Below are 25,702 nucleotides of genomic sequence, written 5' to 3' on the forward strand. Positions count from 1 at the left end.
CACGACCATAACAACTTTCCTTTTCTGGAAACTGCCCTCCATGCCCCCAAATCCACAGAGCTACACCCCCAGAAACCAAGTTCATAGTATGTATGATGAAACCAGGGGTGGCCTACTGACCTCAGAGGGTGAGCAGTGGGCAGCAAATAGATTGTGTCTCCTAACAATGTGGACTAGTCATTTAAACTGCTCTGCAGTCACTTTAGGAGATTGAAATTATAATACGCAACTAGGCAGCTATGGGAAAGCCTTAACCTGAGACGCTAAGGGCTTTCCAGAATTGAACTTCAAAACATACCTGCACCCCAGCTGGATTTCTTGTCCTGAACCTCCCTAAAACTTTCCTTTTCTTTTACATGGATTCCCTTTCTTTTCAAAGTCAAGTTTACTTCTGTAACTTGCAATCAAGAGTGTTAGCTAATAGACTGGTCATTCAAGATTCATAAACTTCGACCCAATGTCAGTATGATGAGAGAGAAACAAAGAAATCTAGTTTGGGGCAGTTTCAAAAGGATGTTTCACAAACACCAAAATCTTGTTACACCGTAAACTGTCACAAAATGATTGATAAGTTTACAAAAACATCCCAAACAAGACTCAATAAAAAGTTGTGACACTTTTTCTGTTTAAGCAGTTTGCTGTAATCATTCTTCTCAACTCCATTTCCTCTAGGAAAATAGTAAATTAGCTCTCCTCAGTCAATGCTGATGCTCACAAGTGAAGCCTTAAGGGACTACATCTATCTCTCTGCTCTATAAACTACCGGATATATTTTGAGTCTTGAATAAATGCCGCTCCACAATACTTCTTTCAATCGATATTTTCCCAGTTGTCTTTCATATATATGCCAACTGGGGAAAAACAGATTGAGAAAATCGCTATCTTCCCCAGGCTGAGAAATATCTCCCACTTAAGGAAGTGATTTCTCTCAAGGGGAAAAATTGAGCAAGTAACATCCACTTATGCATGAAGTCACACAGTTGAGTATACGTATGAGAGCAATATCCCTCCAGTCAACTCAACAGAGGAACAAAGCCCAGACAGTCACTCATTTCTACAGCACCTGTAATAAGACAGATGCCTGGTATCTGGGTCATGATCCTAAGTTGTCTAGACTTCCTGTCTCTCTTTCCCACTTGACTTCCTGTTTCATTTCTCCTTCCTTCTGCTCCTACTGCTGTGCCACCTACTCTCCTGCTCCTTTGTGAGGCAGGAAATCCATACAACAACTCCAGTACTCAGGGCCTACCAGGTTCTAAAACCAGCCTGTAGCTTTAGGAGCTAAGCTTGGTGGCAGCATGCAGAACAATGAAAGCAGAAAGAAGAAATCTGACCAGGAGCGCTTGACATGCCAAGAGAATCCCTCTGCCAGAGAAACATGGCTACCCGGTTCCTGTATGGGTAGCAAGCAGATATTTTGGGTTATCCTGGCCTGGAGCCTTTCACTCAGGTCACCTCTCTTGGGGTCATTACCCTCCAGAATGAGACCAGAAAAGAGACTCTTCCAGTTGGTTGGTTGTCAAGGACCTTCAGTATCAGAATCAGTTACTGAAGCTTCTCCCATAGACCCAGAGTCCATATCTTATCTTTATGGTATCAGGCACTGTACTGAATACTTTAGATAGATTATCTCATGGATTCCTTATGAACAACTCTGTGAGACGCTTTAAAGAGAATAAGTTACATGCCAAAGACATGAAGTTTGTATTTGGAGAAGTCAAGATTTAAATCCAGGTCTGGTCAGATCATTAACCTCATGATTTCAATTATTCCTCTGCCTTCTCCAGAGAGAGAGAAACAGCATAGATAGAAACTTTAAATCATTTTTTAACACCTGTCTCTGTAACTTCCCCTGACCCATCAATCACAATTACCACACCCTTGATTTTGGCCATTGTTACCTCATTCTTTGTCATTTATCTTTTCTTTTCACTAGACTTTCTAAATCCAGTTTTTCTTTCCTTAAGTGTGGCACAAACATTCCTGACAAAAGAGTATTCCTGGAACACTTAGGACCTGACGTTTTCCTGCTCAATACACAAATCCATATGTCTTCCCTTCTGCTACACACACACACACACACACACAGACATCCCACACTCCACCTCCTAAAGGACTATAGTTTGTGTGGGCAAGATATCAAAATGTATACTGATGTTTCTCCAGATCTGGTTAAAAATCCACTCCTAAGAAGCAGCATGATATTGGTCGGGGGAGAACATCATGGATATAGATTTTAGTTTTTGCATTAGTGTTAATAGACTGCATGACCTTGAAAAAGCCATTCAATCTGTCTGGACCTTCTGATAAAGGGTTATAATTCTAACCCATGATTAGGTCCTTTAATAACCAGTAATGGCACATTTTATTATTTACCCTCCTGCCTCCTCAGGAACCACACCACACAGAGTTATTGCACAAAATTTGTTTCTGCATACTCAAATCCATCATTCAAACAATATTCTCAAAGTGCCTTTTAGAAAGTCTGAAGCAACTGGTGCTGTTGCTGGCACACAAGGCTGCCTTGGAATATTAGTAAACTTCCTCTCTGTTCTTCCTAAGACCCCCGTTCCTCAATGTCAAATGGTCATTTAATTTACATTTGCTAAAGACTAAATTGCAACACAAAGTAAACTAATGGTTCTATTCAACTAAGAAGATGTCTGCTTAGCACCTTGCCACTCAGAATGGGGTCTATAGACTAGCAGCATCAGCACCACCTGAGAACCTGTTAGAAGTCTGGCTCTACTGCAGACCTATTGAATCAGAACCTGCATTTTAACAAAATCCCTGGGTGATTCATGTGCACATTAAAAAACGAAAGATACTCAACCAGAACTCATCCCATTAAAATGTCATGCTGCCCATCCAAAGATAGACCTTCCTTGGTCTGCCATCCCAGAGACATCTGTTTAACCTTGAGCTTCTGCCTCCAGACTGAAGGAGAGGCTTTAGAACACACTATCCTTTATTGATTTCTACTCTACATTGCATCCTTGCTCATAGTTGCCTGGTATCTTCAGACTTCAAGTAGACTTTGGTTCTCTAATTCGGGCAAATCTAATTTGCTAAGTCTGGGTCCAAACGAAAGCAAAGGAAATTAGATTAATCAAGTTAGAAGAGTCTATAAAGGTGAGCTACTACAAGATTGTCATTGTCCAGCAATATTACAACTAAACTAGCCCAAAGAGGCCCTTCTTTCATTTTTATGTGCTATGAAATCCATAGAAGAGCTGGACTCATGATTGATAGACACAAATATTCTTACGATGCCAGAGAAAGCAATTCCATAATTTTCTTTCCAGCCTAAGCGGAAAAATAAAAACAAGCAATAACTCTCAGAGTCAGCACAAAGGGCACAGAAAGAACAATGAGGTTCTCCAAATGGCAAATTTCAATTCATTTTGATGAACCTCCTGAGAACCAATTTATACTGAACGTAAGACATTCTTGAAGTGCCTCAAAGACAAAACAACTATCATTTTGGAGTTCTGAGGCATACCTCTCTCCGATGTTCTCCGGAGCCATGTTGCCAATTGGGACCTAGTCTATGTCAGGAACTGTAGTGTCTATGGAGATGAGTAAGACATAACCCTTGTTCTCAGAGTGCTTACAACCCAGTTGAGAAAACCACAGAACAATCACAGTATGAGTCAAGTCATGTCACTCGACTCCTCTCACAGCTCTCTAATACCTCACCTTCTCACTTCAAGTAAAAGCCAAACCCTTGCCATGCCTGCAAGGCGCTGTATGACTCTTCTTTCCTATGCCCAACTGGCCTCACCCTTTCCAGCCAAATCTCCCGCTCCTGCCCTCTCAGCCCCTCACTCTCTCCACTCTAGCACATATGCTATGATATCCCCTCCTCCAGGAGTTTGCACTTGCTTTGTGCTTTGTCTGGAACTCCTTTCTCCCTTTCCAGGAGTACAATCCTCACCTCTCCTTACTTAACCTTATATTTTTCCATAGTACTTATCAAAATCTGACATCTGTTCATGTATTTGCTGTCTTGCTTTCTCCACTAGAATATAAAATCTGTGAGGCTAGAGATCTTTGTTTTGTTCACTGCTGTATCTCCAACACCTAAACTGTGCCTGGAACATACTAGGTGCTAATAAGTACTTGAAGAATGAATAAATTAATTGTCAGGCAGAAGCCCAGTATGCTGGTTATAATCCAGTATGGAGGCCTTAAGGGTATTGATTGCCAGCTTGAAGTCTTTATTTTTCCTGGACTGATTTTTGATTACACTTTAACCAGGAAGAGGGAACTTGGCAGGATAGACAATCCAGACAGCCTTTCACCAACAGAGAACCATAAGAAGGAAAGGGGATTCCTGAGCTCCACGCTCGGAGGTAATAGGAGGCTGAAGTTATCATCCCTGATGGATGCAGGAAGTCAAGGCCAGAAACCACTTCTTTAGGAACCTCACAAGATTTTAACCCTCTCCATTTTTAAAAAATTGCTGTTTTCCCCCTGTTTGCTTATGATGATAAACAGTATAACTCTTAACACCAAAAGACAGTGATGTCATCTTTTTTGGAGGATGCAGGAGTGGGCTGGACCTCAGTAGATCACGTCTAACGGTACTCTTAGTCTTGAGGGAGAAAGTCTGAGAGAGAGTATGTGGAGTCCCCATGGCCCTGGGGCAGGTTTTAATGGCCTGTGAGGAGCTGGTCGGAGCCCGCTATTCATTTGTATTTATAACTCATCAAGTATACACTTATCCTTGAGCATTGCTACTCGGGTCACTGTAATAATAGACATTGTTTCTGTCCTTTGGAGCTTATAATCATAATTCTATGACAACAAGTTGGTACTGCCTCTGGCTAGAGACCAAAGTTGAAAATTAACTGCCAGCACTGACCTAGAGAATCCATTACTAATATTTTAAAATAATGGCTTCTCGGAATACATCTTTTTCAAATTAGTAACTTCAAGTAGTGGACTGATATTTTTCATTGCCTTTGACTACAGTAGCAAGCTCTGGGGTAGGGTGGTGAGGGAGCAAAAGAAATAAAGGATAGTGTCTCCGTTTTAAAGGATTTATTTTTTATCTTTTTGAAAAACTAAGATGTGTAATAAAAGAGCAAGAAAGTAATAAAACACAGCATGGAGAAAATTCTGTGAGCCTGGCTAGGAATTCTACCTATTCGATGGATCCAAAGAGTTTGTGAACGTGCCATAGCCGTGTCTTTTACCCGTTTGCTTCAGTCCTGTCTTCATTCTCCAGGGTTATTTTTTTTAGAGTTTCTGTGGTAACAAGCTCATAGAAACTCAAAAACATCCCACCAGTCAAGACTGTTGACAAAAGCAATTTTCTCTAAATTATTTAGCTGATTCACTCATTCAATTCATAAATGTTTATTAACTCTCTTTTTTTTTAAATAAACATTATAAGCTTGAAGCAAATACTTAAGCTTTTTTTCCCTTGTCAAAGAAATATCTCAAATTTCAAAACACTGTGGTACAGAGTAATGCTTCTAAGATTGGAGGGGAAAAAAAACCAGATTTGTATACTACCCATTAACTATGGGACGGTTGACGCGGCATCGTAGATACCTGGACTTCAGTTTTTTCATCAGAATAATGGAAATAATTCCTGCCATACTAACGCACAAGGTGACTGTGAGAACCTAATGAGATAGTATGCATGACAGAACTTTTTAAAAAAGAAAAAAGCATAAAAGGAATTTGAAAGGACAAAAACTTTTCTTTTTCCTATTTTCACATTTTTAATATAGGGTGTTGATAATAAATGATCTAGACTGTGCAGGAAAGGACCTACCTGATGTGCTTTTTCCAAAAAGAAAAAATGTATAATTACTGCGATATTTGTATAAAATAAACATATATAGGATTTCAATAATTATAAACCACATCCCACAGCCTGAGAAACATTTTCTGGAATATACACAACACACATTGGCCAGATTGAAATATTTCAATGGTTAAAGAAAGGACAATTGCATGACTCAACCCAAGGAGGCGTAGATGACCAATGCAGCAGCACTTAAGTGTGTCATGTCAAGGAAAAACTGGTCAAGGACAAACCGCCTTGGAGCTTGAAGAAGACATCAGCTCTCCACAAGAGCTTTCCGGGCTGCATTTGCTGAACAACAGAGACCTCAAGGGCCCTCAAAGATGAGTCATCCACCACTAAAACAGGACACATCAGCTGGCCTTCAGAACTGGGAACAAAGTATCTGCAAGTCCAAGCATGCCTCCTTATAATGTTCCAGTAAGCTGCCTTTGCTTGTACCTGTATACGGCCATGTGGCCATTTTTTTCATTCTGCTGTTTTGTACTCTCTAGATTCAGAATTCCACGCTGGACAATCATGAACATTGTTAATGGCATGAAATTTCAAAAGTAAAAGCTAAATGTGATCTAAACTAGGCTCCCCTACCGACTGCTAAGGAAGACCAATGCATACCCATCTTGTAGAGGTCAACCTTTTTCAATCCAGAGAAAAGAGACCCCACCAGCCTCTGTGAATATTGTGATGACTCAGCGCAGGAAAGAGGAAAGGTTTCTGCAGGTTAAACCTAGATTCTAGATCCTTCCTGTCCTTTTGTTCCATTTATGATGCTAGGAGAAGCACTGTCCACGGGTGCAAGACTCAACACCCTGACTAATCTGACCCAGTCTCCTCTTCAGTAAGTGGTCATATCTTTGCAGGCCATGCAAGAATGCCAGCAATACATGAGGTGCCCAGCGAAGGTCACAGTTCCATAAAGGCTCAATTTCCCAATTCCTTCAACTTTATTCCTCTTGAATTATCTAAAATGCATATCAAAATTATCAAAATTCCTTTTTGAAAGTCATGCAGAACAAAGATGACCACTGATACTGAGATCTTAGGCAAACTATTTAAACTCTGTGAGCCTGTTTCTTTATCTGTAAAAATGGCCACTCACATTATCTCTTAATATTTCAGAGGATTTACATGCAATAATAACACCTCTCATATGTACAACGCCACAATGGCAACTTCACAGATTATGATATGTGAGCCATGCAGCCACGGCTTCAAATTGACTGAGGAGTTATTCCAACCTCCATTTTATAGACAGGTGTTTCCAATACCCTCATTGCTAAGACCTTTTCTAGTTTTGATGTACTGTGATGCTGTTTAATAGAAGAAGAGAAACTGAGGCACAGATTGGTGAACTAGCTTCATAACGGCCCCCAAACTATTCCCCCTGAACCCAGTACTAAATCATTTGGCTTCCAGAGTAAACAGTGGGAATATTTTAGAGTAAGAGGCAGGTCATATTTCTTTTTTTCCTTCCAATGATGATTTGGCACAGGGGCCATGTAAACAAGCATATAAGTAAGCCTAGTTAAAAAGAAAGAAGTATAAAAGAATGATCTATCCTTAAATAGCCAAATCTCAAAAGCATAACACCTTCTGTATTAAGCTTCTGCCACCACAATTTATCATAAATCTTCCCTTCAATTAACTTTTTACATTTCTCTCCTAAAATAGGAGTCAAATAATTTTAACTGCTTATTTTATACAAAACATACAGTATTCATTTATATTATTTATTTATTCTCTTTTTTTTATTTTGAGGAAGATTAGCCCTGAGCTAACACATGCTGCCAATCCTCCTCTTTTTGCTGAGGAAGACTGGCCATGAGCTAACAACCATGCCCATCTTCCTCTACTTTATATATAATTTAAATACAATCTATCATACATTCTCAATAATTTTGTTTTTATGTGCTACACATATTTGTACACATTTATATAAACAAAAAGTAACACATAATCAGAATTACCTGTCATATGGCATCTATATATGTGTGCATATTATAAACACACACATATATGTGTGTGTATAAATATAGTTTTGTTTTTCAAAGGCATTCTTATTTACTGAAATTATTAAAAACCTAATCCTAAAGAGAGTTTGTGATGGCAAATACTGAAAATTTATTCATAAAAATGAAAAAGTATCATTTTATTCATAAATTACATTACTTAAGAATAAAAATATTATAAATCCTTAAGGAGGCAATCGCCATATAACATCTCTTGCATACAATTATTCCTACTCTAGTCCACTCCCAGGTAATGTAAAGACAGGGTTAATGTCATGAAATACAAGTGAAAGGGATTGAATTGAATAGTTACGTCAATCCAAGAGATGCTCTTTCTTATGTGGTAAGCTTGTTTGATAATAATCCCTTCACAAACCTTCCTACATCTCAAGGGCATTTTTGGATTATAACTTAATTTAAAATTTGGTTAAGAAATTCCTTGAACTCTTTAGAGGAAAGGTCTAAAGGAAATGCAAAGAAATGATCATCAATGTCAGTCAAAACAGTGCTTTGAATTTGTCTCCCTAGAGATCACAAATTTAGGATTGATAGAATTAGTTTATTAGGCAAGAAAAGGTTTATTTATTACATTTACAATGAGCTGTTTTTACCATGTCTCATTTTATGAAATCATTATATATATTTGCCTCTTTGAAATAGTTTCTTAAAATATTAAGCTAAGAACTGATATACATATGTCGGTCGGATAACACACACACATATAGTTATTTGTAAAAAATTAAATATATACATTTAGTCATTCAATATCTAAAATCTGCATTTTTATACTATATTGAGTGAAATTATATGTGGATATTAAAAATATTCTTGATTTTCACACATTACTCTCAAGAAACAAGTATATCACTATTGTAAATATTAAACTAGTTGTAGTAATATTTCCATATCTAAAGTGGGAAACCGTTCCACTTCATTATGTTATTTCAGTGCTTGTTTCCATGGCAACACCTTCCCTTCCCTGTGTTGGTAATCATAGACTCACAGCACTAGAGGGGCTTGGAAAGTACGTAATAGAATGCTCTCATGGTTCATTTAGGAGGTTGAGGTCCAGATTCCCAGATTCGGGACTTACCCACTGCCAGCCCAGGAGTGAGTGTCAGAGCGAGAAGGAAAAGGTGGGTCTTCGGGCCCCCATTCCAGCATCTTTCAACCATACTAGACTGCCTGGCACTATTCTAAACCATTGACACTAAAATTACACACACACGCAAACACACCCCATCCAGACACTAAATGTACAAACACTAACATAGCCAAATGATTTGCTTGAATCAAGCTATTTTAACTATCCAACTATACTTTTTATGATTTTTCAGTGATACAAATAAAAATATTGTTGTCATTTTGGCACAATAATGACAAGATGACTTATTGCCTATGAATGTAGGACACCAAAACAATTGCTTAACAAAGGAAAAGAAAGTCAGCATTAAACTGATTTTGTCTTCTTAATGTCTCAAACTGCTTTACTAGATATTTCCATTAATTTTATTTAAAGCACCCTATTGTTTATAATTTACAATTGGAATTTATAGGAATTTACAGTTATAAACAATAAAAATTAAAAGATATAAAGAAAATCTTTAACTAGTAATATCTAGGCAACTTATTTCATGGTTTTAATCTGCTAGCCACTGGAAGAATAAGTCAAAACACTATAAGAAAAAGTAATTCTCCTATTTATCAAATGTTTATCTATAAATAACAGATTCTAGAGTCCAGATCTGTGTTGTCCAATAGCAGTAGTCACCAGGTCCCCTGTTGAGCCCTTGAAATGTGACTAGTCTGAATTAAGATGTGCTATAAATGTAAAATACACAGCAGATTTCAAAGACTTTGCTCAAAAAAAGAATGTAAAATATCTCAATTTTATACTGATTATATGTTGAAATGATAATTTATATGCCATTAAATAAATATATTATTAAACATAATGTGACATTTCTTTCTACTTTGTTTACGTTGCTACTAGAAAATTTAAAATTACACATGTGGCTTGCGTTTGTGGTTCACATTATATTTCTATTGCTCCTCACCAGTCTAGACCATTCACATACTAATCTTCCTGTCTGAAATATCTCATTTCCCATTTTCTCAAGGCCAGAACCTGCCATGTTATCAGACGTGACCTTCTCCTTGTGCTCTTTTCTGCTCTCTCCCGTCAAGAAGCGAGAGCTCTTTCCTTCTCTGCATTCCAACAGCATCTTGTTTCTGACCCCACCCATCCTATTCTAACGCCGCTACAAGTTACTAGCAAATAAGGTCTATGGACAGTTTTAGGTATGTTTGTAAGCTGCAAAACAACCACCATGGAGCTTTAGAAAAGCAGTAAACTTTTATTAGACAAGCAAGCGAACAAACTTACATGTAGTAACTTTTTTCTCAGTTCACTTCCCCTTAAGTAAAACTATCGTGAGAGATGGGAATTTTCTAAAGTAGATCTATGGCTTAGTAAAAGGATACGTACCAGCTGACTCTCAGATACTGTAGAGGATGGTGAAGAGAGGTTTGCCTGCAAAATTATAAATATGGTGTTTATTTCATGAAATTCACAATTTAGTAAAATAATATATCTATATTTTTATATAGTATATCAAAGTTCTTTTATTTAAAGTAATACAGGTCTATTGTAGGATTTTTAAAAGCATAAAGTAAAGGGAAAAATATCATTAAGCATCAAAAAATGATTTTCAACATTTTTGGTACAATGCCTTACAATATTTTTCCTATGCATTTTTATTCAGCTCACATAACAGTGAACATGATGTTTTATACATTGCTCTTCTGTAACATCTTAACATAAGCACTATCACAAGACATCAAAAATTCTGCAAGACGACATAGTATTTCATTCTCTGTATACTCCATATTTTACTTAAACGTACCAGCATTGTTGGTTATTTACATTTACAGCAAAATGAAACAAATAATAGATTTTTTCTTAAATCATCCTTATATTAAAAAATTGCTTTCATGATTTGGGAAAGAAAATGATTCGGTTTTTAAAACTGTTCTAAATTAAAGAGGAGACTACTATTGTTTCTTCACCCTTGGTTCCTGAATGGCACTCCTTTCTTCTGGATTTAGTTTCCTTCTTGCTGAAGTAAATGCTTTGGTTGTTTTTTCAGAACTTACTATCTTGCACTTTGTCTGACATGTTTTTATTTTGTTCTCATTCTTGAATGAGAGTTCACCTGGACACAGAATTCCAGGTCTCTCAGCAGTTTGAAGATACTGTCCCCTGGCTCTGGTTTCTGTTACCGCTGTCAGTCTAAATGTCATAACTTGATGAATCATCTGTCTTCACATGCGGTTAGTGTTAAAGGTGTTTCTCCATGACATTCTCTCATTTCACTATGAGGTTCCTGAGGGTGGATTTCTTCTTATGTATCCTATTTTGGGACTTGGTATAGTCCTGAGTATGCGTATCATTCTTTCCTTCTGGAAAATCCTCCCTGAATATCTCTTCAAATGTTGCCTTTCTCCCATTATATCTAATCTCTTCTTATGGAGCTTCTACTAAACATATGTTGAGTCCTCTCAATCCATCCTCCATATCTATAAAATTCTATTTTATATTTTTTACCTTTTTATGCTGTATTCTGGATGGTCTGCACATATAAGCCTGACAACTAATTTTTCTTCAACTGTATATTAATACATTTAACATAGTAACTGAATTTTATATTTTAATCACTTTATTTTTAACTTAGAGAAGTTCCTTTTGATTCTTTTTCAAATCCTTTTTATGATATAACTCTTAACTATTTCAACATTTTTAATATATTTAAAAATTCCTTCCAGATTTTTTTATAATCTCTCATTGCTAAATTTCCTGTTGAATCTCCCTCCAGCCTCTCCCCCACGATGTTCTTTATTCATTTTATGGCTTTTTACTTTTGATTTTGAGCTCATCTTCAGTCAGGGTAACTTTGGTGATGATTTCTGTAGGTGTCTGAGAAGCCCTGAGTCGGGAAAACATTCCTACAATACATTTCACACTTGCCCTTGTGGGGGCCTGAAGAGTTTCACAGGTTCTGGATCAGTTTCTATTTTGTTTCATCATCCTAATATTTCCAAACCTCAGGATGGCAGATCCCCACATCTTCAAGTTTCACAGGTTTAGGACCCATTTTCTCATGCATGATTCATTTACCACCCAAGAGTGTAGGGTGGAGATAGTGGAAGGATTTATGTTTTCTCTATCCCATGCATCACAACCACTGTGGCCTTCTAGGCTCCTGAATGGACACAACGGACTCATTTATAGGTCTTAGACTTATTATACAGTGAAAGTTAAAATCGAAGCTCCTGGCTGCAAGCATCGATGTTCTGATGTCCCTAAGTTCCACCAGAGCTTTAACTTCTCCTCAACACTCCCCCTTGGAGCTCCCATTTCATTTCCTGCACTCAGAAGTTTCTCTTTCTTTCTTTTAGGTTGAGTTACATATATATTTTTAATACTTATGCTTTACCAAGCATTTATGCATTTAAATAGGAGGCTGAGCTTCCACATCAGCTCAGCCTTCAACTTTGATGGGAAGTGGTCAACATACAGATGCACAATTATAAATATATGTGGCTAAAATATGATAAAGTTGTGTGCCTAAAATATTCCTATTTTTTGGAAATTGAAAATATTTTCAGGGTTTATTATGAATTTGCCAATATCGATTTTACTCTCTGAGAGATGAACAATAACTGAAAACTGAAAGCTCAGTGGTTCTTATGGCATTGCCAAGTATATAGGAGTGTGAGTCACCAAGCATAATGACGAGGCCCCCGCAGTCCTTCTCACACTGTGTCCCACATTGTTTGTTTTCCGCTCTTTGAGTCATTTCATTCCTCACAAGGCCTGCACTGCTTGCTGTCCTTCCTGGTGGCTCGACGGCAGCAGGGTGTCCTGGCTAAGCGCTCCCCAGCTCTAATTGCTGTGGACCTTGCTGGTGTGCACTGAGGTTTATGGCTATTCCATGCTGCAGAAAATTGCCCTTCAGAATGTCCATCACAGTGATTTTTCAGTTCACCTAGGGTTTCATTTTTAACCTTATGACGTAATATGCATAAGAATGATTTCTTTAAAATCCTAGGTTTTTCCCCCTTCACTGAATTTTCCTTATTGTGATAAGGAGAGAATTCTCTATGAATTCCCTAAGTTAAATTAAAAGCTTCTATGAAATATGTTGAATTAAATGTACCTTCATGGAAACAAAAAGCATACTTAGATTTTTATCTCAATAATTACAGGAAAGAAGAGGTTACACATAAAAAACAAAGTATTTGCACAATTTATTGTGCTAAATACCAAATTATTATAGGGAAAAAAGATAAAATGCTCAAGAAAATATAATAGTTAAATTAGGGGAAAACTCAAATATGCTTGTATCCAGTCTCCATAAAGCCCCTACATTCCTTCAGTGGGAATTATGACAAAACAATAAGATGCTTCAGACATACTCAGCACACTTTTATTTCATTTAATATAATGGTCTTCATATCACTATTAGGAGAAACTATCCCCAGAGAAGGAACAAAATTCAATGCTAACCCTCAGTGTGGAGTCGATATTTATGAAGCCATTGCAGACTTGCATTACCAAAGAAAAGGAACATTGGCTCATGTGTATTATGAAAATAACCAGATTCTTTCAACCAACCCAGTCATATAAACCCTTTAAGAAGCCTCTCTGTGCTTGCTCATACGGGTTAACACTGATGCTTAAATACCGTAGCTATAGTTGTCTTATTAATATTGTAGCAATTATTTTCCAAAAAGTGAGAGAAGATTGTTTGGTGAGCTGAGATTGGAGCAGTGAGTGATGCGAGGAGGTTACTGTATTTGAACAACTGCCAACTGGTCAATGAGATTAAAGTAGAGAAGCAATTTGAGATACATAAAAACGAACTTCATATTGGATTTGAACACTAAAGTTTTTAGTCATTCACATCTATCCACATTGATCTTAACTGAAGAACAACATTACAGATGAGCGTGAGTGTAAGAGTGGCTCTTTATAAAACAAAATCCCCTAATCAATATTCCACAGACTTTGACATCATTTTAATGACAAAAGAAAGAAAAGTCAGAGAGAGTGGGGGCATTTTAACTAGTATATTATCATATAAAAAACTTAAAAACTAACAGAGCAGTCAAAAACTTGTAAAAGTCAAAATTTCTTACTTCAGAGAACATCTATTAAAGAGTTAGGTTACATGGAAAGTAAAAGAGTCAAAGACTGAAAAAAGAAAGGAGGATTTGAAATCCACTGAAAAATAAGCTACTACACAAGGCCACCGCTTGTGCCAAGCCAGCCTTGGAGAAACCATTTCCCGCTTCCAAAGACTTGATGCAGAGGCACATAAAGCACAACCACACTCCTTAGTCATCGTCTAGAGCTGCTTTTCCTTGCAATCTGTAGTTTTTCCCCATTCCTGACACATGTCCTTTGGGCTGGCATCATGTAGCAGACACCCACTTGGGGGACTGGGACCAAATCGAGTTGCATCCAATAAAAAGTGTTGAACAGTTGCTTTCGCCTTCTGCATTCTGCACTTCCACTTCAGGCATGCTTTCCTCCTTTCAGCAGTCACGTCCCTCCCACCTGCATATAACATCTGGTTCCACATCATTAAAATGTCTCTCTTCCACCTTTTCTCTGTTGACTCTAATTATCCCGAGGTTTCTTTTCTCAAGGATCAAAGAACTCTAATTAGTGATAATATGTGAACTAATTACGTGATTGCTCCCAGGCTAGACTGATCTACAGATAGGCAGAAAGACAAAAATCTAAAATATTAACTGAGCACCTAATAATTATTGAGTGCTGAGCTTGGCATTGAGGAAATAAATAATTATAAAATGCTAAGATACTGTCTTACCCTTGACCTAGAGGGTGTTTCTGGGATTTGCACGTAAGGCACTATTCAAAAGAACGAGGCCAGTGTTAAGAGGTTAGGCACCAAGGCCATGGTGATATATTATGAGGCATCATTCTTGCTTGCTTCACACTGTTTATTCTCTCTCTAGACCTTTACTCTGTATGAATATCTCATTAAAAGCCATTTTAGACAAGTTAGTAATATATCCCCCAAAGACCTAAATATAAAAAGTAGATTTGGAGGTATTTAAAAAGTTTGACTCTTTAAGCTAGGGAACAATGATTCCATCTTGTCATGAACATAATTGGTAGTCAGAATAAGTGGGCATAGTGACCAGTGACAGCCATAGTTTATATGTACAAACGAGGAAATAAAGGATCAGATCAAGGGGAAGTTTGGCTGAAATATGGCACCTTCATGTTTGGTGAAGTCTAAAATGATGAGAAGGATATAAGGTATAAAGGTGTCTCATTAAGTTTCTTCTCTTCCTCCTCATTTAGCAGAACTCAGATAATTGTCTTCCATTCTCAACTTTCACAGGGGCATACCTTGGAAATATTTCTGAACAATGAAAAAGAAAGATAGTAATCGGTGGAATGGAAGTTCTTGCTTGAATTGTTCACAACTCTTCCCGTAACTTATCAAATCTCTGGTCACATCCTATGGAAGCAGATCTGGACACAGGTCTGGATTTAAGTGGATTGGATTGAAGTCACCTCTTATTTCAAGATCTATGACTACATTAATGCACATCGCCTCTGAAACCCTTCAGCATAGCAACATTTGCGAGCATAGCAACAAGGCAAGTGTGTGAGCTGGCTAAATTGGAGACGATGACCTTTATCTGAGTATCTGTATATATAGCGGGGAATATTCTTAATAAAGTTTGACACATTTTTTAATATGCTGTGATATTTTGAAAGCAATATGCTTCCATTGTAATGACATTTTTCTGTCCCTCATGCTCATTAAAAAGAGATCTTATCTGTATACTACATAATATTCAATAAGCCTGTCTCTGTTATTTCTCTGGCACTTGAAAGTAACTCGTGAAATGTCGAGAGTTTATGAAACTAGTTGTTATCAATAGAATGTGATTCCAATAAGGGCTCTTTGATAAATTAGTAATAGGTCTAAATACTTGCCCTATTTTCTGAGGTTTCTCTTTGTTAAGGAAACATACTATGGTTTTGAATTACATGAATGAAATGAATTTAAACTGATAGTAGTTAATGAAAAATAATGAATATCTGCAAAGACAAGCGTAATGCAAAGAAAAAATGACATTTCTCTCTGAAGATGATAGAATGAAAACAGAATGAAATAGAAATGTAAACAGAAAATTCATTCCTCTACATAGGGGAAAAAAAACTCTTTAAAAATGAGTGTGATGAGAAACAACCACATACATTATGTGATAAATTATGAGTTAATTTACATATAAGGAAGTGATTTAAAACATTAGAAATATAGTAAAACATTATCATTTTAGATGTTGCCACCCAATATGAAATTATTCATTCAAAGTTTAGACTGAAGGTTATTAGGCATGAAGAAATAATTTAGACCTAGAGTTTAAATACTCCTCAATAAAATATTTAATGAAGACAGACTATTCCCAGCTTCTGTTAGCACACACAAGTTTTAATGGCAGAGGCTTTGACATGAGAAAGACCTAGGTTGGGTTTCGCCTGCTCTACGACTTCTGAGTCTGTGTCCTCCTCTGCAAGATGGAGACTTTGTAACAATAATAATACTCACCTTATAGGATCGGTGTAAGGTTAAATGGGATAGTTAAACCTCCTTTGCAAGGTAAGAACTCGAAACATTATTGATTATTATTGTTAAATTTGGCATCTGTTAAAAACAACGAAGTGAAATATTGATAATAAGTTAATATAACCAACCCTGCACGTGACCTGAGATTACTATTACTCAACATGTTGTTAGCCTAGTTTAAATGCTATTACAGTTAAGAGAACATCAATTAAATTGCTATAAAATAACCTGCAATTCAAGTACGCTATGAATTGAAGAAAACCTTGACTTTAGTCTGAACTGATGACACATTTATTGCACTTGGCTCATCCTAAAAGAGAGACTGTGTGAAATGTAACAAGTACGCAATAAAGAATAAGAAAAGGAAACTAATTGTTTCACATTGATTTTTCTTTTCTTTTTTTTTAATGGAGAAAAGTAAGCCTTTCGACAAAGGCCCCAAAAAGAAGAATATAGTCAGGGGCAAGCCCTGTGGCATGGTGGTGAAGTTTGGCATGCTTCACTTCAGCATCTCAAGTTCACAAGTTCAGATCCTGGGTGTAGACCCACACCACTTGTCAGCTACGCTGTGGTGGCGACCCACACACAAAATAGAGGAAGATTGGCACAGGTGTTAGCTCAGGGCTAATCTTCCTCAAGGAAAAAAGAAGAAACTTGGTAACAGATGTTGGTTCAGGGCAAATTTTCCTCAGGAAAAAAAAAGGGGGGGAATTAGTCATACAATTTCTTGTTATTTAATTAGGCCATTCTAGTCACCCTAGGAAAATTGGAAATCCAATGGATGTACTGATACATTGAAAATTAGCAACACTGTAAGTTTGTTTTAACATCAATCAATTCTCTTGCCAGCTCTCCTCTAGTTTCTACAAGAAGGTATCTTGTTTGTTTAATATTTTAATTGCTCCCTGTCTCTCCTATCGTATGCTTCAGAAATAGAGACCTTGATGTTGTGTTCACACCTCTTACCCCAGTGACTCCTCATGAGTATCGGGACATGGCAGACACTCAATAAATATTTGTCAAATCAATGAACAAAAGTGGAAAATTGAATAATAAAGCTAGAAAATACTGACTACATTTCCTGCTAGTCATGATTCATAGATTCTATACTATACTTTTAAAGAGCCCCCAGAAATACAGATTCTGAGGGATCTGTGGTAATATGTTAAGGATATCCTCAAGTGTAACAATTTTTTTTTCTTGCCTCTAATTTAAGACTTCCCTGTATTCCACTGTAGGGGCAGGAGTTGGTAAACTACATGATCCCTGCTTTTGAATGTAATCTAAGAACCTCTACAAAGTCAATGACATACTGAGCTCCAGCAGGCACACACTATCAAGATGCCTACTTTCTTCAAACTTTTGAAGAGAGATGGTGGAGTACTGAAATGCTAATGTCTGTAGACTTCTCAGATGTGCTCTTGAGTCTCCATGGAGAGAAAGAGAGAAAAACATACTAAGAGATTAAGTAATTAATTGAGTGAAAGCTGTTTAACACAGTGTGAGGCATCCTGCAGCTTAGCCAATGTGAACATTGGAATTTCTAGAAGAAAACAGTACAATGTCATTATTTTTTAAAAATCATAATATATTGTATCTAAGACAGAATTTTCACATAAGATCAAGGCTTATAGCTAAGGCACAATTCTGCTCTAAAATTTCATTTTTTCTCCTCAAAATTAACATATCAGATATCACTTAGTAAATGTCACAACCGCAGCTCAGTATTTACAAATGTGACATATCCATGAGTTGGCATCAAAGAACTGGTTTTTACCTTCCACCATAAAATTATCCCTTATAGTCTTCCAAACAGCATGGATATATTTGAGGGATCACAAACAACAATTCAAATGTCCTGTTGTTAGAGAAAGCAAAAAAACAAAGCTTCTCACTCAAGAAACCAAATTTAATTAAAGTCAAGAATCTTATCTGAATCAGAGTTTATATTTGTTCAAGTCTGTACTAAATCTGTTTGATGACTCAGTGTTAACTTTGAATGACTCAAATGCTTTCACAAAGTTTGGAGCAAATGTTAACCTACTTTAATTAAGTCTGATAACTGATTGAAGAATAATTTGAAATAACCTCTAACTATGGAGACTGAAGCAGTCCCTCCAGAATGGTTCCAATTGCTATCAAATTAACTGCCCCCAGGGAGGGGCAGGAGGAGGCTTCAGCCATCTGCACCTTATTATAAATGAGTCTAACTCAGAGGCACTTTGCTGAAAGGTAGAAAGGTGAGAAAGCAAAAATTTCTAGCTACTTCTTATTGGGTCTGTCTCTTATAGAATGTATTAGTCACAAGAATTAGAGAAATATCTTCATGGCACTTTCTTTTCTTGTAGCCAATTGAAGAATCAAGGAACTCAGCTAAATCATGGTGCTTCTAGTCTTCCCAAGACAGGCAGGAAGAAAAGGGAGGAAGCAGGGATGAAGGGAAAAGCAGGAAGAAGAAAAGGAAGAACTGTCACTTATTGAGTGATTCCAGTGTTTCAAGACTATATTGAGGACTTTTCATACATTAACCAGTATAAATCTTACATCAATCAAATAAGAAGGTCATTAGTATCTCAATTTATATATGAAAAACTAAGGCACAGAGAGGCTAAGCGATTTTCCAGGATCAGATAGTTAGCAAGCAGCAAGACTATGATGTAAACTTGAGCATAGCCTCGTAAATGCCTCCACTCTTTTAAGTATGATTCCAAATGGCTTCCAATAATAACAAAAGATAACAGTGAAAGCTTCTAGGAAATGCTGTAAGCACTATTCCTACCCATACCCTCTAAACATCATTTCCTGAATGCGATAAAATCAGTAATTTCACCCAGTTTATTATTTGTCTTAGGGAGATTCAAAGGAAGGCAGAAATGTATAAATTGCAAAGAAGGTATGTCACAAAATATACATTGAATAATTATCTACTCTTGATGATGATGATGTTGATGATGAAAACTGCATATTAGAAAATATGAAGTACAATCTAAAAGGAATAGTTTACTGGTTTGTTTTAAACCAAAAACTAAACACTTGCTTAGGAGATAATCTTGTTTCTACTAAAATATATTTGTTCAGATGCCCAAGTTGGTCACACGATGGATTATTAGGTGAACAAAGAGGAGGAATTGGGTAGGGCTCTGCGTGTGTGTGTCTAGGACATTCAGAAGCAGCTCTCTGTAATTAACTGAATTAAGTGTAAGTCTGTATCACATATCCACTATTAATCTATTTTTTCTCACAAGTGGAAATTGGTTTATTCGATAATTTAAATGCCAGAAAGGAACAAACTAGTCAAAATCAACTAAACTGACAATCCTGTTGGAAATGGACAAATCAATGCTTCAAGTATATGAGTTGACTATTGTATAATAAGCACAAAAAACCATTATAGAAACGAAAATGTCATCTAACCTTCGATAATTAGGAAGACAGAAAGCAGGCGTTGGAGTTCTGTTTTATTTAGCCAAACTAACGAAACTAGACTTCACTTAGGAAGGAATTTATTCAATAAACTTACCTGACATAACCTGATTTTCTGTGTCTGGGTTGATCATACTATCCTACGCCTTTCCACTTATGAAACAATCAACTAATTCAATTTAAATGACTGTATAATTGAGTTTCCTCCAAAGCATACATATGTACCCATTAAAAAAGTAGTATATATAATTATGAAAGGACTTACATATTTGGTTTCTCGACCAGCTGCTCGTGGAAGAGTTGTAGGTGTCTGTATGAAAATAAAAATAATTATACTACTGAAGTAATGAAGAAAATACTAAAAGACTCAACTTCTGAGATGTGTTCACCTTATTTCCTATTAAGACTTTCTAACCATTACTCCCTCATTTCTATACAAAATACTTCGTTCCTCTGAAAATTATTCCATTAAAATATATCACTTTAATGTTCATTTCATTGCTGTTATCTATCAACTTTCTGGTAAATTTTCCCTTATTTACTGGTAATGTTCATTTGTGGATCATAATACTTCCTTATATGATCTTTGGCTATTTCAAAATTCACATAGAACTCTCTCTTCTCTCAATTCTTTGAGCTGTTCAGCTCCAAAGATATTCTCATCCACTCCATTTCAATTATCCACTCCCAGGACCATTTCTAGACTTTGCCTTCACAAATAAAATGGAAAACCTCTGAAATTTCAATTTCTAACATCCTACTCTCAGAACTCTACCTCCTATGTACCAGCTTCATTTCTCATATATCCTCAATGCAACATTTCTTCAGCCTCACTGAGACTTCAGAATCATTGACCCTTACCAGCTTTATTCTGCCTTTATTACCTCAGCTTATGTATATTTCATATTCTCAGTCATTTTCATATCTTAATTTCTCTTGCCTCCCTCTCTCCTTGTGACAAACTTACCTGAAAAAAAAAAAAAATCAAAAACAAAAAAACTACCCTGAATGGACTTTATCATCCATCTCCTCTAAACTTGTACCTAAAAAGCAAAACATTGCTGGGGATACTCTCTCAACCAAGCTAATTGATTTCATTATAAATTCATGATTATCAGCTTCAAATGGACATTCAATACTGCTTGGTAAGCCCCCAATCTTTCTCTTGGAGGCCCATTTTCCCACTTTCTGAGATGAGATGGCTATTTGATTCATTCATCTATTTAACAAATATTTATTATGCATCTAAAGTGTGCCAGGAACTATTCTACACCCTTCAAACTTATCAGTGAACAAAAGAGACAAAGATGCCCTGCCCTTGTGGAGCTTCCATGCAGCAGGAGAGAAAATAAACAACAAAATAATAAATAAGTAAATTGCATCATAAGTTAGAAGGTGGTAAATGCAATGAAAAGGAAGAGTAGAAATAATTTGAAGACTAGGGAGGTCAAGAGTGCTGAGGGATTACAATTTTAAATAGGATGGTCAGTCTACAAAGGTGACATTTGACCAACAATTTGAAGGAAGTAAGGGAGTCGACTAGTGGATATCTAGATAAAGAGCATTCCAACAAGATGGTACAAGTACAAAGTTCCTACGGTCAATTTTCACCTCTAAGAATGATGGCTAGAGAACTCAAGGCAACCTTTCCATAATAGACAATACAAAAGTTGAACAAAATATTGGAAAATATTTTATTAAAAAGATTGATGAGCTAATAAGAGAGTGAAGAATTTGAGGGCAAGATCAGGAGAGGTTGGGAATCCGAAGAGAGGAGTCAAGCCTTTGAGACCTGCTTTTACCCTGAGGATGTCTGCAAGGCTAATCCAAACTTTTTGAGAGTCTCAGAGGTATAGGAAGATACAAGTCAGAGTCCAGGACCCGCCAAGAATAGATTGAGCTCCAGGACTAGGAGTGATCCAGAAGACCTCACATGGTCTTTAGCCTAGTCTCAAATCATCTAAGAATGATTGTTTAGAAAAAAAATCATCTCAAAACCTTAGGTTAAATTAAAGCAATCCTTCTTTTCTAGTGTTCCTGGTGTCTGACAGAAGCAAAGAAAAGGCTCTTTATAGCATGATAATGCCATCTGAGGCCTTAAATGAGTTCTATAAATAAATTTTCAAGTAGAATATCCAACACACAATCAGAGTCAGATACACAAAGCAGTAAGACAATGTGAATGAGAATGGGCAGCAGAAATAAACAACCAAAAAAGACCCACAGAAAATCCAGAAATGTGCTTTCTTAGAACCAGACTGAAAAACAACCATACTCCACCATATTTTTTAAGATAAAAAATAAGCTTGCAAATTTTTACAGGGAACTAGATACTATAAAAAAATGTTAGAACTGATTTGAAAAAGAACTAACTGTGTTAAGGCAGGAGTATGTCTGGCACATTCAAGGCCCACCAAGGAGGTGAGCAGGGCTGGAGTGGAGTGAGGAAAGGAGAGAGAAGGAGAGCAGCTCACAGAAGAGTTGGGAGGCCAGATCAAAGAGCCCTTCCAGGAGCTGATAAGGACTTTGGCTTATATCCAATGGACACGTGTAGACACTGCTGGTTTTGTTTTGTTGTTGTTGCTGTTTTTGTTTTTGGAGAAGAAGATTGGCCCTGAGCTAACATCTGTTGCCAATCCTCCTCTTTTTGTTTGAGGAAGATTGTCCCTCAGCTAACATCTGGGCCAATCTTCCTCTATTTTGTATATGGGATGCTGCCACAGCATGGCTTGATGAGCGGTGTATAGGTCCGCACCCAAGATCCGAACCTGCAAACCCCAGTCCCCCAAAGCAGAGCACTCAAATTTAACCACTACACCACCAGGATGGCCCTGGGACTTCTGGTTTTAAGCAGAGGAGGATCATAATCTGATTACGCTTTAAAAGGATCTCTCTGTTTGATGTAGTCAGAATGCATTATAGTGAAGCAAGGATCTAGAGAAAAGGCTATTGTACTATCCCGCAAAACATGATGATGGCTCAGTAGCACAGAAGCAATGACATAGTATGTTCCATATATATTCTCAATCTATAGCAACAGGATTTCTAATAGAAGAGATGTTGAATGTGAGAGAAAGAGAGGAATAAAATGTGACACCAAAGTTTCTGGCCTTGAGTAAATGAAAGGCTGGAATTCTATCAATGGAGATGGGAAGGCAGGATATGGAATAGTCTTTATGAGAAGAGATCTAGATTTCATTTTTGAGATATTTATTAGAAATCTAAATGGAAATGAAGAGTAGGTAGCTTGGAGACTTGAGTCTGGAAGAGAATCCTGGACTAGAGATATAAATTTGAGAGTTGTCCACATATTCTCAGTTTTCAAAACATGAGACTGGGTGAAAACACCAAAGGAATGAAAAGAGAGAGAAATGAGAAGCCGAAGGACTGAGCCCTAGAACACCCCAATACTGATATTCTGGGAAGAAGAGGATGGACCAGCAAAGGAGACTAAGAAATAATAATGACCAGTGAGGTAGGAGAAACACTGAGAGAGCATGATGTCCTGGAAGGCACTAGAGGAATGTGTATCAAAGAGGAGGGAGCTATCACCTGTCTCCAATTCTGGTGAGATGTCAGCTCAGGTCAGGATTGAGCGTACAGTAATGGGGAGGACTTCAGGAACCTTGGACAAAGCGGTTTGCACAGTGTGGTGCCATCTAAAGCCTGAATGGAAGGGATTAAAGAGGGAATGGGAGAAGAATAACTGAAAGTAGAATACAAATTTTTGTCATTCTTCCCCATCATACCATCCGTCTTTAATCTCATTAATAACCTTAAAATTTTCTTCACTGACAGGTGTTAGCTATGAAACAAATAAAGATATTAACTATAAATTTCTTCATTTTCCCACCATCAATCTATGACCACACTTGCATCTGCACCTCTCATTTCCTCTATTTTCTGGTCTGTTACAGTAGAGGACATTTCCAACTTCTTAGCAAAGGATACTCATTTGAATTAGGCTTTAGGTTCTATGCTCTTCTAAAGGAATTTTGTCCTTCAGGATCTCTTTTTCTTATGTATAATCAGTACCTCCTTCTCACTGAATCAACCTCACTAACATATCAACTTGTTCTTATTATTTTCAGCTTTAAAAAGCAGACAAAAATTCTTCCTTGACCTCACTATGACCCAATTTCCATCTTCTTAGCCCAAGATGTCAAAGTAGCTGTTTTTGTTTGTTTCTTTTACGTCCTCTGCCTCTGCTTTCTCACCTCACAGCACTTTTCAACATCAAAGATAAGGAGAGCAAAGGGGTAGTATAGGGAATAAAAGTTAAGGATGGTGAAAAGAAATATCTATGAAGATCATATCAAGGTGGTCCTTCAGCCTGGTGGAGAGAAAGGAACAGTTAACTATAGGTTTACACAACTTGCCAGCTTCTGGTGAGTCCCTTTCCTGATCCCTTCCTTGGCGATGACAACTGGGACAGCTATAGGAAAAGAGGAGTGTAGAGTGCCATAAGCACAGGTACAGGGAGGCCAAAGTGGGGGTCAGTGTCACCAGGGTGGAGGAGAAGCAGTAAGATGGAAACGGTTGATATTATGGATTTTCTACATTCTGAGGATATGCCCAGAGAACTTTGATTTTCCATGGAAAAATAGAAAGACACCTGAAAAATGTAAATGCTGTAAAGGAGAACAATGGTTCAGCCACTGCACTCCTAGATATTTACCCAAGAGAAATGAAAGCATATGTCTGTACGAAGTCTTGTTTACAAATGTTCTTAGCAGCTCTGTTAGTAATAGCCCCAAATTAGAAATAACCCAAATGTCCAACAAGTGGAAAATAAAGTATGGTACAACCACACGATGGAATACTACTCAGCAACAAAAAGAAATGAACTATTTATACATGCAAAAATATGGATGAATCTCAACCGCCTTCTACTAAGTATGAAAAGTCAGACTCGAAAGACTGCATACTGTATGATTCTATTTATCTGACATTCTTGAAAAGGCAAAAGTGTAAGGACAGAGAAAAGAGCAGCAGTTGTCCATAACCTGGGTTGGAGGGAAGGATATACTGCAAAGGTGCATAATGGAACTTTTTCATTTGATGGAAGTGTTTTGCATCTTGGATGTGGTGGTGGTTACACAACTGAATAGCTTTGTCAAAACTCATTGAACTGTACACTACAAGGGCGACTTTTACAGTGGGTAAATTATAACTCATAAACTTGACTTTAAAAAAAACTATATAAGCTACAATAAAGAACTTAACATGGTGATTGGAGAACAGGCGGGATACTGAACAAATTCTTGAACTGGAATATCAGATCAAGAAATCCTCTTGAAGGAATTAGGAAGCAACAGATAGAAAAAAGATATAAAGATTAAGAGAGATGGAACACAGAAGCAAAGGTGACAAAATGAGTATGAGAGTCCCAGGAGGAAAGAAATGTTTGAAAAAATAATGATTAAAAATTATCCCGAATGCAAGGGGAAGAAAATATTGAGGACTTCGGATGAAAGGTCACAGAGAGTATCGCTACAGACGCACAAGAGAAAAAACAATGCACATCTAGACACATTATAGGAAAAATCAGTAACATCATAGATACAGACAGAATCCCAAAAGATTACAGAGCCACTCTGGAAACGAACACTCTGTAGCGCAGGAGGAAATATCATGCTGACAAAATACTTCGCAATTATGTTGTTGAAGAAGATGATCCTGGGGGGAAAAATGTGTTGAAGCGCAAGGACCTGTAATTTTACACCCAGCAAAACTATAATTTAAATAAAAGGGCCAAATAAAGATATTCT

The 25,702-nt window shown here is 37.0% G+C and overlaps 1 protein-coding gene across 35 annotated transcripts in view; it reads right to left on the reverse strand.

Moving 5' to 3' along the window:
• The window catches only part of MLIP (muscular LMNA interacting protein), a 238,815-nt gene that overhangs the window by 54,947 nt on the left and 158,166 nt on the right, over positions 1–25,702 (reverse strand). For all 35 annotated transcript variants that reach the window (XM_070514726.1, XM_014863849.3, XM_070514721.1 and 32 more), the window contains 2 exons: positions 20,197–20,241; positions 10,319–10,363 (listed from right to left, as the gene is read on the reverse strand). In XM_070514726.1, the coding sequence (XP_070370827.1) occupies positions 10,319–10,363; positions 20,197–20,241 (90 nt within the window). The remainder of the gene's footprint in view (positions 1–10,318; positions 10,364–20,196; positions 20,242–25,702) is intronic.

This window comes from Equus asinus, chromosome 8 (assembly GCF_041296235.1).
Source record: "Equus asinus isolate D_3611 breed Donkey chromosome 8, EquAss-T2T_v2, whole genome shotgun sequence".
In the NCBI taxonomy this organism is placed as follows: domain Eukaryota; kingdom Metazoa; phylum Chordata; class Mammalia; order Perissodactyla; family Equidae; genus Equus; species Equus asinus.